Genomic DNA, 12,879 nt, shown 5'->3' with positions numbered 1-12,879 from the left:
TTTTAAAAGACAGAGGAATTATCACCAAATGTCTGTGACAGACGAGGGAAATGTAAGTATTTGCTGCGTGCGTGTGTGTGTGTGTGTGTGTGTGTGTGTGTGTGTGTGTGTGTGTGCACGCCAACGTAGATTGACCGCACTATAGGCTGCGGCGTGCGAGCCGCCCCTGGTTTCTCCAAACAGAGCCGTAGATTTATAGATTTAACCATATTTATTTTCTGATGTTTCCGTAAAGAACAAAACAAAAATAAATCCCCAAGCCCTGCCCTGCCCCGCCCCACGCTGCCCCGTGCTGCCCCGTGCTGCCCCGCCCCGCCACGCCCCGCCACGCCACGCCACACCGCGCCCCGCCACGCCCGGAACGGACTCTGTTCCCAATAACAACCAGATTAAAGAATCTCAGATGTCTATAAAACAAGATTAATTGGGTTCATTTGTTTCTGTTTTAAAAGTTATGTTTGTAATGATTTAATCATGTGATCCATCGCCTTAGAACACACAATGTTATGAAACGCAACCGTTTGTCTCGCACAGAGTTACTGAGTGACTGTTTTTTAAAAGGAAATGTATCTTTAAATGTTATTTTCTGTTATTTTTAGGTTATATATGTTGTTTATCACTGTAAATAGTCATATTTCTTTCATTGTGTACAGTTAACTGTTGGATTAATTGTGCATTGTTTATTTTCTGCATTTTGGGTGTCATGATAGTAAAATCCAACACTCCATTGAAATAAGAAAACCCTTTGCAGAGGAACTCTTATTGTTACACTGTTTTGAACTATTTTCATTCTTTTAGTTATTTTATTACTATGCTTTGTAAATGCATTTTGCTTTGCATTTATTGTCACCATATGACAGTCTTCTTTTAATGAAGAGAACTTTGAGTTACATGTCCTGTGTGAAAGGTGATTTATAAATAAAGGTTATTATTATTATTATTATTATTATTATTGTATATTTTCCAATTGTTCCATATATCGCCTTTTTTATTTTCATTTTTTCTGTTTTCATGTGAGCTGCTGAGACCATCTATCTATCTATCTATCTATCTGTCTATCTATCCATCCAGCCACTCATCCATCTATCTAAATATCAACATAGCCAAGGTCTACCATCTGTCCATCCCTCCATTCATAGAATTTTTATTTTTATTCTATAATGTTTAGATCAATATTTGAGCACTGGACACGTCCCTGGGAGCGACATGCACAATGGCTTCCCCCGCTTGACAACCCATTTATCACAAAGTTGACAAAAAAAAAAAAAAAGCGCTGGGAGAGGTGCATCCCAGCGCAGCCACCCCGGCGCAGCCACCCCGGCGCAGCCACCCCGGCGCAGCCACCCCGGCGCAGCCACCCCGGCGCAGCCACCCCGGCGCAGCCACCCCGGCGCAGCCACCCCGGCGCTGCCACCCCGGCGCAGCCACCCCGGCGCTGGCGATCCAGCTCCTCTTTCCCCTTTTGTCCTCATTCCCTTTTCACCTCAGCGTGTTTGTGGCTTAATGGAAGCCGGCGCTTATCTCAGCGTGCAGCCGCCCAGCGTCACCACCAGGGCCGCCTGTCACCAGGGAGGCTGCACTATGGGGAGGAGCAGGGGAACAGGAGGAGGAGGAAGAGGAGGAGGGAGAGGAGGAGGAAGAGGAGCAGGGAGAGCAGGAGGAGGAAGAGGAGGAGGAAGAGGAGGAGGAAGAGGAGCAGGGAGAGCAGGAGGGAGGGGGGAGGAAAAAGGAGAGGAAGGGGAGGAGGAAGAGGGAGAGGAAGGGGAGGAGGAAGAGGGAGAGGAAGGGGAGGAGGAAGAGTAGGAGAGAGAGGAGGAGGAAGAGGAGGAGGAAGAGGAGGAGAGAGAGGAGGAGGAAGAGGAGGAGGGAGAGGAGGAGGAAGAGGAGCAGGGAGAGCAGGAGGAGGAAGAGGAGGAGGAAGAGGAGGAGGAAGAGGAGCAGGGAGAGCAGGAGGGAGGGGGGAGGAAAAAGGAGAGGAAGGGGAGGAGGAAGAGGGAGAGGAAGGGGAGGAGGAAGAGGGAGAGGAAGGGGAGGAGGAAGAGTAGGAGAGAGAGGAGGAGGAAGAGGAGGAGGAAGAGGAGGAGAGAGAGGAGGAGGAAGAGGAGGAGGGAGAGGAGGAGGAAGAGGAGCAGGGAGAGCAGGAGGAGGAAGAGGAGGAGGAAGAGGAGGAGGAAGAGGAGCAGGGAGAGCAGGAGGGAGAGGGGGAGGAAAAAGGAGAGGAATGGGAGGAGGAAGAGGGAGAGGAAGAGGGAGAGGAAGGGGAGGAGGAAGAGGAGGAGAGAGAGGAGGAGGAAGAGGAGGAGGGAGAGATATATATATATATATATATATAAAGCCACTCAAGTAAAACAACTAAAGTACTTGATATTTATTGTATTAGAAAGGAAAAGTACTTGTACAACAACATGCGCCTTCAAACTGAAATAAGACGACATGTTGTTGATGGTCCAGTTTTGGTTCTCTTAATTGGGTACCTTGAGTAAAAGTACTCAGAAGTACACTGAAGGGACATTCTTTACTGGATGGTCTCCTCCACTCGTAAAACGTTTCTTAAGGATGGTGATGAGCGTGTGCACAAGGTCAGAGGTCATTCAGAGGTCCAGAAAATAAAACTCCTGCTGTACAAATGTAGTGCGCTGCTGATCTCTCTCATTGAATTCTACCTCTGTGCTAATTGTGCTCATAAGCAAATCCAGATGGTCGCCTGAAAATACTGGGGGAGGACTTTCACTTCCTCAGCCTGGGATTAGAGATAAAACTACTGCCCTTCAATCAGCTGCGTCTCAGTCTGCTCAACGAGGAACGTCACAGACAAACAAAGGATGGTTTCTGAGTGGCTCCACAAAGATCACCACCGACCACAGAGCGAGCGCGTGACGTGGAGGGTTCTTCATCTTCCTTGTTGGTTGGGTTATAAAAATGTTCTTAACCGACTTATCGGACGGTGGGCGGTGGTGTACATTTAGAAAGTAACCACACCCGTGCAAAACTGCGAATGAGCCCGTACAAGTGCAAGGGGCCGTGGGCAAATGCAGATTTTGCCCACGGCCCCTTGCAAATGCAGGGTGCAGGGGTCAAAGTTCATGAAACGTTCTCTGCAGAAGCAAAAACATCTTCAACCATTTCCGGTTCCAGCTGGAATCCTGCACTTTCCCCCCGTGTACTTAGCGGTGGAATCTGGGCAATGGCGGCGTGGCCTTGGCCCTCCATCCATTGTGAGGTCGGGGGTCCAGCCCTCTTCAACGCCAGGCTTTCGCCATTTAGAAATGGCCGTCAGCAAAAAAAAAATCTGGATCAGCTCCTGAGGCGCCGAGGCCGGAGCTGCCACTGGGCGCTGACCTTTCCGGGGGAAAAAGGCTTTCCCTCGAGGAATCAATGGTGTATCATAGCCAAGCAGATGTTCCACAAGTGTGCGCGCACGCACACTGCCCCACAGAGATCCTTTACGCAGGAAAATTGCTGACATTACTTTGAGCGCCACACTGTGTCCTGCCAGAGGTGACTGACTTCCAGTAACTTGTTCTGACATTTCACCGATCCTCCTGAAGTCGATCGACAAAAATCATTTATCATATTCCACCGAAACAGGCTCTCATCAGCCGCCGGTTCAAATGTCACTCCCGTGGCCTCGGGCAATCCGCGATCACCACCTCAAAAACACGTCAACTCCACTTCCAATGAGGAGCGTGCCGATGGAAAGCCGATTAAAGGTGTCCGCCGGACCACATGATGGGATGTGACACCACGTCCGTCTCCATGTGCCGGGGGAAAAACCTCCACGACACGTGGGCCCCCGCCCTTCCTGGGGGCTGCTTCCTGTTTGGAGAGGGGGTTTACAGTAAACGATGCGCGGTGACTCTCCACCCATCTCCTTCACGGCGCATTAGGAAAATGAGGTAGCACGTTATTCATTGCTCAGAAGCAAAATCGCGTTGATCCAAAAGCATCTCGTGCAGACTTCTTAAATCCAAATTCACGGAAGAGCCGTGGTGACGAACGCGAAGCTGCTTTTGGGCCGAGGGAGCCTGGGGCGCGATGCTCTTCTCGTTGTGTTCTGATTTATTGGATTGAATACAATTAAAAATGTGTTGGAATCAAGTCGTGGATCAATTCCTTCAGAGCAAGTCCGTCTGAAAATGAAGTTGAATTTGGGATGAGTCATGTTGGGTCATAGAGGCTTCCACATCAGCGTAACCCCCACGTCAATAACGATGGTGCGGAAACAAAGGAATGATCTGGGTGGTTTGGACTCCAGTGTCAAACCCAGAGCTGATTTTTTTTTAAGTCGTTATTTCTTCATGTTGTCGGCTTCAAATGATGTGGTTCAGGGTTACGGTTGGATAATTATATTCAGCCGTCAAAAAAAATAATGTGTGCATGTGGAGGGGGGGGGGGGGGGGGCTTGAAGTCGGCACGATGCTGAAAATCATCCCAAAACGCTGCAAAGCCCAAAACGCCGCCCATTGAAAGCCTTTCCTCCACAAGAGAGCAGCTGCACTCTACAGAGTCCTCCATTGGAGGACGCGGCGCTGCAGGTTGAAGTGTTTCTGTTTTCGCCGCCATCTTTTCTCAGAACCCAAAAGGCTCCAGCCTCGTCCAGACTCTGGGTCCCGCCACCTGCCTCCCAGGGAAACAGGAAGGAGCCATTTGAAGCCACGGGCAGATTTCCATCCACTCCTTCAGGAGCCTGCACCGTATGGTGCTTATCAAACTGGCAGACGTCTTCAAAGGCCTGCAGCCTGCTGCGAGAAGGACTGACTGACTGACTGACTGAAGGACTGACTGACTGACTGACTTACTGCTGACTGAAGGACTGACTGACTGACTGAAGGACTGACTGGCTGACTGCTGACTGAAGGACTGGCTGACTGACTGAAGGACTGACTGACTGACTGACTGACTGAAGGACTGACTGACTGACTGCTGACTGAAGGACTGACTGACTGACTGAAGGACTGACTGCTGACTGACTGACTGACTGACTGCTGACTGACTGACTGACTGACTGACTGACTGACTGACTGAAGGACTGACTGGCTGACTGACTGAAGGACTGACTGACTGACTGACTGACTGAAGGACTGACTGACTGACTGAAGGACTGACTGCTGACTGACTGACTGACTGCTGACTGACTGACTGAAGGACTGACTGACTGACTGACTGAAGGACTGACTGACTGACTGAAGGACTGGCTGGCTGACTGACTGAAGGACTGACTGACTGACTGACTGACTGACTGAAGGACTGACTGACTGACTGACTGAAGGACTGGCTGGCTGGCTGGCTGCTCATCATGGGTGGGGTCTGCCTACAGCAGCAACACGTGGTCATTGGGCAGCGCTAGTCTTGGGTAATAGCCAATCAGGAGGCAGGGGTGTGTCCTCAAAGCTTCTCAACACTAATGTGAATTGATCAAGGAAACACTGGTCTGTACTACATAGTACTGTTCTGTACTACATAGTACTGTTCTGTACTACATAGTACTGTTCTGTACTACATAGTACTGTTCTGTACTACATAGTACTGTTCAGACTCGGGGGGGGGGGGGCTCTGCCTCCTGCGGTGCATTCCTGCACACAAGTGTTGCTAAACAGGCGGCCCGCGGTCCCGATCCGGACCAACGCACAACTTTGTGACAGAGCAAAATATAAAAGTATTGTTTGTATTATCTGCGAGACAGCGCCCAGTCCGAGCTCTCCCCTTTCACCGCTGTTTGCAGTGAGCGCTTGTCTGACTGTCTGTCTGACTGTCCATCTGTCTGACTGTCTGTCTGTCTGATTGTCTGTCTGTCTGAGTGTGTGTGTGTGTGGGGGGGCTTGCCAGTCACAGTCGGCCTCCTGTCATTTCAACCACGGCGACAGGCTGCTCACGCTGCTCACGCTGCTCAGGCTGCTCAGGCTGCTCAGGCTGCTCAGGCTGCTCAGGCTGCTCAGGCTGCTCACGCTGCTCAGGCTGCTCAGGCGGACAGCGTGAGGACTTGAAGGTTGAGCGGCGTAACAGATACGACAGAAAGGTCTGAAGGGGCCAAGAGCAGAGCAGCAGGCGCTGAGGAGCTGCCTCCCAACGACCAGCGTCTCAGGACGCGTCTCAGAGCCGTGTGGCTGCCTTGAATGGAGCGGTCGCTCTTGGGCATTGAAACCCCGACCCTGCGCAGAGCGGCGTTTGCGTCTATTTATGGTTCAATTATTGCGGTTGCCGCTGTTTGAGTTCGGGCATAAACGTCAAAGTTATGTAAATGGAGACTTCTTTTGTGCCGATTTGCCCGTTGAGAAATACTCATTGTTCATGTTTGTACATTAACTTTGTTATTCATGTGCATGTGAATGTCTCCCATGACTCCTGTTATTTAGCAAATTTAAATTATTTGTTATTTAAATATATTTATTATCTCATTGTAGATGGTTTATTTATATAAAAATAAAATAAAATAACTTATATTTATGTTCATCGGTAATTGCCATTAATACAGTTTTCTTGTTTTTTTAGAAGCATACACACACAGCTCTATGCTGACGTACTGCTCCTGCCCCCCTCACCAGCCCCGGAGCTCTTTGCTCCACACTACAACCAAGTCATGATTAACTGCAACTGCTTGATGTTAACGGCATCACAACACCATCACACCAAATACAGCTCTTGTTTTCTCGTGTGTGAGTGTGTGTGTGTGTGTGCGGGCGGGCGAACAAGGCGACAGATGAAGGAAATGGGGAAATGGTGATTTTTGGATATCATTCATCATACGCGACACAAATGAATCGTTGCACCTGCGGATATTCTGTTCACAGCGCACGTCCAACATCCATGAAAAGTGAATGGATGAACACGCAGGAGGGCCCCCCCCCCGTTGATCCAGGATTCGAGGGAGGGGCTGGATGCGGCGACGGGGGACCCGCTACGTTGGTCCCGGTTTGAGCCGATCTGGTAGATGAGCTGTGCCGAAGCTGTAGAACCACAGACGGTGCTGTCCTGACGGGCCGATCGGGGAGTGTCGTCACTCCCAACGCAGGAATAAGACGTTTTGGGCTGTGCCTTTCTCCCCAGGCCGGACATTTCATCTGCCGACAGCTCCGCTGCTCATCTCTCTGTGTCCACATTTCATCAGCCATGTACAGTATAAGACACAGAGACGCTCAAAACTCTCTTTGATTTACCTCCAGGCTGGTGTGTGTGTGTGTGTGTGTGTGTGTGTGTGTGTGTGTGTGTGTGTGTGTGTGTGTGTGTGTGTGTGTGTGTGTGTGTGTGTGTGTGTGTGTGTGTGTGTGCGTGCGTGCGTGTGCGTGCCTGTGTTTGTGTGTGTGTGTCAAATATAATACTTTTAAACCTGTTTAATGAAATTGAAAAACCATCTCTCTTATCCACTAAAGTATTTGCAGGTAAGTACTATATACAGTATTTGGAACAGCGATGTCAGTGCTGAACTAGATGGCTCTATGAAGCGTTTCCTTCAGGTCACATAGCAAGACAGCAGATTAGAAACTGGAATTCATCTAACATTACTTTGTTTTCATTTACATTTTTCCAAAGGTAAAAACATTGAATTTCTCTGAGTATGAAGGTAAGTATGCAATTTGTTGGGGTTCATCCAGAACAGGGAAGTGGAAGGTAAGTGTGAAGTTATGTGTTTTGGGTCATAAATGTTGACTCATTTTGACAAAAATAAAAACATGGATGAATAAAATCATCCATAAAAAGTTTTACATTTATTTTAAGGGACTTTCAGTCGCGCTGGTTTAAAATGACATTCATAACTGATGCTGAAAACAACGACTAATCAGCGTTTAGTGTGTGTGTGAGTGTGTGTGTGTGTGTGTGTGTGTGTGTGTGTGTGTGTGTGTGTGTGTGTGTGTGTGTGTGTGTGTGTGTGTGTGTGTGTGTGGGTTTGTGTGCGTGGGTTTGTGTGTGTGTGTGGTTGTGTGTGTGTGTGGTTGTGTGTGCGTGTGTGTGTGTGCGTGTGTGTGTGCCCGCGCACTTTATCTCAGGAGACAGCGTCTCAGACCTCATTCGGGTGAATTACACCTGCCAGCTAGAATTACATGCCTTACACGCACACCACTTATACATATGCGTCACTCCTCCGACTTTCAATGTTTACTTCCTGCTGAGAGCGCCAGACACGCACCAGCAGAGCGCGCAAGGGAAAAAAATAAAATAAAAAAGGTTAAAAATAAAACCTTCACATTAGAGGAGCTGATGTGGCTGCCAGGTCTGAATCGACATGGTAACAAACACCACGGTCCCCCCGGCGTCGGCTTGCAGAGTCCCCCGAGGCGGCACAAGCTACAAAACAAGAGGCACCGGCCCCCGCCTTCTCGGCTGCTCCAACTCCTCTAACGCGCGGCGTCGCCGTCCGCTCACCGCGATACCTGAAGGTCGAGCGGCGTCCCCGCAACGTCCGAGTCCGATGCGACGGCAAAAAAAAAAACAAAACATCACGGTGATTGTGGAGGTAGAGCTGCCGGTGCCACTGCCACGTCGTGATGTCGCCGCAGATTGCTTTGGGAAGGACGCGCGGCGGCGGCGATTAGGACGACGTCTCCCCCACCGGTCGTGGTGGACCGGGTGAGGAACGTGTCCGGCGACGTGCGCGCCGACGCTCATCAAAGGGGTTTTGAATTCAATCGGCTCCGTTCAATCTGAGAGTCATTCTGTCGGCATCTAGAAAGGTTGTTTCAGATTAAAAGTTGTTTTCCTTGGAAGGTATCCCGTATCCCGTGCTGTATGCATTAGTAATAACCAAACCATTTAATACCTCCAACGCCAACAGGTATAAATTGTGTAATGATGATATGATATAGTATTGATATTGTGATTGCTAGATATCATCTGGGATTTTGGTTATGGTTACGCAGTTAAATGCTGTCTTTAAGGCTGCTTCTTAACTTCACGGACTGTTCTAGATGATCTTGCCATCAGCTTATTCATCATATCCACATCACTAATTATGATGGCTTTTCCAATATTTCTTCAAATGGTCAAATCAATCTCAAGGTGTTCGTAAATATATATATATATATATATATATATATATAGAGTGATATTTGATTCAGTGAATATCGCCCTGTGCTCAGTGTAATGACAGTATCACTACTGCTGTCGATATTGACAGGGTCAAGGTCAAGGTAAGATCTACAGCTCATCAGTTAAACCCACTCAGTCAGTTAAACCCACTCAGTCAGTTAAAGCTACTCAGTCAGTTAAACCTACTCAGTCAGTTAAACCTACTCAGTCAGTTAAACCTACTCAGTCAGTTAAACCCACTTAGTCAGTTAAACCTACTCAGTCAGTTAAACCTACTCAGTCAGTTAAACCCACTTAGTCAGTTAAACCTACTCAGTCAGTTAAACCTACTCAGTCAGTTAAACCCACTCAGTCAGTTAAACCCACTCAGTCAGTTAAACCTACTCAGTCAGTTAAAACCACTCAGTCAGTTAAACCCACTCAGTAAGTTAAACCTACTCAGTCAGTTAAACCCACTCAGTCGGTTAAAGCAGTTGGAGTGTTCTGGGGGGTGGGTGGGGGCTGTGTACTCACGGGTGCCATCGAAGCGTGTGGCGATGGTGTCCAGGAAGGTGTTCTGGGGGGCCAGGAGGCCCTTCATCACAGGCATCTTGACCCAGGTCTGGGACGGCCAACGGTTGCCCGGTCGCCGTCACACCATTCCCGAGTCCCGCGTCCGGGCTGGGGGGGCTTCCGGGGGCGAGCAGGGGGCGCTGCGAGGGTCCGTGGGGAGGAGAATCCAGCGCTGAGTGGGGGCGGCGCACATCTAAAACCCACCACCACCGTTCCCCCGCTCCATGCCTCCGAGTGCGGAGGAGCGGCTCCTGCGCTGGGTTCCAGTGACGCGGAGGTCCAGGCTCGAGGTCGTGGAGGGGACGGGGAGCAGCTCAGCCAGGAAGGAGGGTCCGGGGAGGGGGGGGGTTCCAGGGGTCCTCAGCACCTCAGCCCATTCGCTGAAGATCCGTCCGCCGGCTCGGGGAAGTCATCCTCTAAGCCCCCCCGCCCGCTGGGGTTCCATATGCCATGTGATGGAGAACCTGCCAGAGGGAGGGAAACAACATCCGACTCCGGCGCTCTCCGTGTCTCATCGCACGCCTCGCACCCCAGACAGACGATGTGACTGTGGCAGACGAGTAACATCTTCTTAAGCCTCCTCACGCTGCCCCGGTGGCCCCTCCTCTCCTCCACCAACTCTCTCCCTCTCTCCGCACTCCCATCCACTCCTGTGGCAACTCGGCCAATGGGATCCTCCGCTCGCGCTCGCTCGCCCTCTCTATAGAAACCTGTTCTCGTCTGTGGTGCTGAGGGAGGAGAAATAAAGGAAGGGGGGAGAGAGAGAGAGACAGAGAGAGAGAGACAGAGAGAGAGCGAGAGAGAGAGAGAGAGAGAGAGAGAGAGCGAGAGAGAGAGACAGAGAGAGAGAGACAGAGAGAGAGACGGAGAGAGAGAGAGAGAGAGAGAGAGAGACAGAGAGAGACAGAGAGAGAGAGACAGAGAGAGAGAGAGAGAGAGAGAGAGAGACAGAGAGAGAGAGAGAGAGAGAGAGAGAGAGAGAGTTAGAGAGAGAGAGAGAGAGAGAGAGAGTTAGAGAGAGAGAGAGAGAGAGAGAGAGAGAGAGAGAGTTAGAGAGAGAGAGAGAGAGAGAGAGAGAGATTTTTTTTTTGATTTTTAAAGCATCTTTATTTTAACATTTTCTCTAGTTCACAGTTACAGACAATACAACAAACACACTTGGTTCACTAACAGAGTCCTACACGTTAAAAACAGACTGGAAGCACAGGTCGTCCTCCACCAGGGAACAGATGGCGTCATTAAAACACCACAGCTTGATGAAGACGTCCAGACTCTTCATCAGTCTGTGAAAGTTAAAATCAATCAAGACTCTGGCCCTGACCAACGCTACAAACACTCTTCCTAAAACACTCTCCTTTCCCCTCAGTTTGTTCCTCCTCGTGAGGTAGATGGCCATCTTCGCTTCCCCGACTAGAAAATTAAGCAGTCGCCATTTCTCTGCGTTGGCCCTGTAGTATCCGGCCCCAAAAATAAAACAGTTTCTGGACCACTCCTCCTTGAAGAGCTTAAAACTTTCCTTTAAAAGACTAAAAAGCTCTAAAAGTCTGTCGCACTCTGCAAAACAGTGAAACACGGACTCTGGCAGTTTGCAGAATGGACATTCATTTGCGACCGTGGGATTAAAAACAGAAACAAAGCTGTTGACAGCTATGGCTCCATGTAGGACCCTCCATTGGAGGTCCCCCGTCCTTTTCTTGGAGGGAGCTTTGTAAAAACTCCTCCAACACGGCTCCTCCTGTCCCCCCATCTGGAGCCGTCCCCTCCAGACAGTGTCCTGCCGCCCCTCCAGTCCCTTCCTATTTAAAACAACCACACACTCTTTGTAAAAAGCCTTCCCGCTGGCTGTGTGCAGGTCCAGTTCTGCATAACGTGCCCTGTGCAGCAGCTTCCCGGAGGACCCCTCCAGGTTGGGGGTCAGGGTCATCTCCGGGAAGGGATCCTCCGAGTTTGGCTCCTCCGCGCCTTCGCCGTACTCCTTCAGCAGGGCCAGCTCCTCCTCCGTGAGCGTCTCCCTCCACCTCTTGAGCACCAGGTGTACGATCCTGGTGGACCTCACCCCCAGCCGCTCCGCCATGGCCTCGCCGTCCTGCAGGTCGCTCCCCGCCGCCGCCACCACCTGCCTCAGGGTCAGGACCCCCGCCTCCCTCAGGATGCTCCTCAGTCCTGGAGTGGCCCCGTCCTGCACATCCAGCCTGGCTCCTCCGATCACCGGCTCCTCCAGGAGCCAGTGGAGGGAATCTGCGGCCTCCCTTTTCCTGTTCTTAAATAACCCCCATGCTTTAAAAAGCTCCTGATAAAAACGGGGTAAGCCCGACTTGTTTAGAAGACTCGTGTCCATTAAAAACAACGAGCGGTCAAGTCCCATCCTCCCAGTCCTCTTTAAGACCAAGCCCGCCACGTCCTTCCAAACGTTAAAGTACCCCGTTAACAACTTCTGCACAAACTGTAACCTAAAAGTTGCCACTCTGCTTTTGATGTCCACCACACCGTGCCCCCCTTCCTCTTTAGGCAGAAAGACCCTTTCCTTCCTGACCCAGTGGAAATTCCGCCCCCAAAAGAAGTCTATCAGCTCGGCCTGTATCTTCCTAACTAGCAGGTCTGGTGGTTGGACACAGGCCACTCTGTGCCACAGCTGTGAGGCCACCAGGTTGTTAATAATGAGCGTCCTGCCCCTATAGGACAGCTGTGGCAGTGCCCACCTCCATTTTCTTAGCTTGCCCTGTATCTTTCCTAGCAGTCCTTCCCAATTCTTCCCCACCACACTTTCGCTCCCTAAAAACACTCCCAGATACTTTAACCCATCCCTTCGCCACCGTAAGCCTCCTGGCAGTTTTAAAAGTCCCCCCCTCCATCCGCCCACAGCCAGCGCTTCGCTTTTGCCCCAGTTGACTTTCGCTGCTGATAGCAGCCCAAAGTCCCTGACGATCCCCTCCAGTTTGCTGATTTCGTCCTGTTTCTTTATTAAGACAATGACGTCGTCCGCATAGGCTGATAGAATGTGCCTTCTCTCGAGACCGTTTAGAAACACACCCTCGATGTTCGTCCTTAATTGACACAGCAATGGTTCTATGGCCAGAGAGTACAACATCCCTGAGAGGGGGCAGCCCTGTCTCACCCCTCTACGCACTTTAAAAGGGCCGCTCAGCCCTCCATTAATCTTCAGTATACTCTCGATGTCCTGGTACAAAACCTGGATCATGGCTACCAGACCAGGGCTGAGGCCAAAAGCCTCCAGAGTTTTCCAGAGGTAAGGGTGCTCAACCCGGTCAAACGCCTTTTCCTGGTCTAGCGAAATGAGCCCAGTTT

At 50.4% G+C, this 12,879-nt stretch overlaps 1 protein-coding gene across 1 annotated transcript in view; it reads right to left on the bottom strand.

The window, feature by feature from the left end:
* The window catches only part of LOC307245684 (voltage-gated delayed rectifier potassium channel KCNH4-like), a gene marked incomplete at both ends in the record, with an annotated part of 58,880 nt that extends 49,270 nt beyond the window's left edge, over positions 1–9,610 (bottom strand). Inside the window, one exon of the mRNA XM_080021331.1 lies at positions 9,535–9,610. Coding sequence (XP_079877457.1) covers positions 9,535–9,610 — 76 coding nt within the window. The remainder of the gene's footprint in view (positions 1–9,534) is intronic.
* Between the last annotated feature and the right edge of the window lie 3,269 nt (positions 9,611–12,879).

Source organism: Zeus faber (genome assembly GCF_960531495.2).
Source record: "Zeus faber genome assembly, chromosome: 20".
In the NCBI taxonomy this organism is placed as follows: domain Eukaryota; kingdom Metazoa; phylum Chordata; class Actinopteri; order Zeiformes; family Zeidae; genus Zeus; species Zeus faber.
Note: the sequence above shows the minus strand (reverse complement) of the source record. Positions and strands in the feature narration are given on the sequence as shown.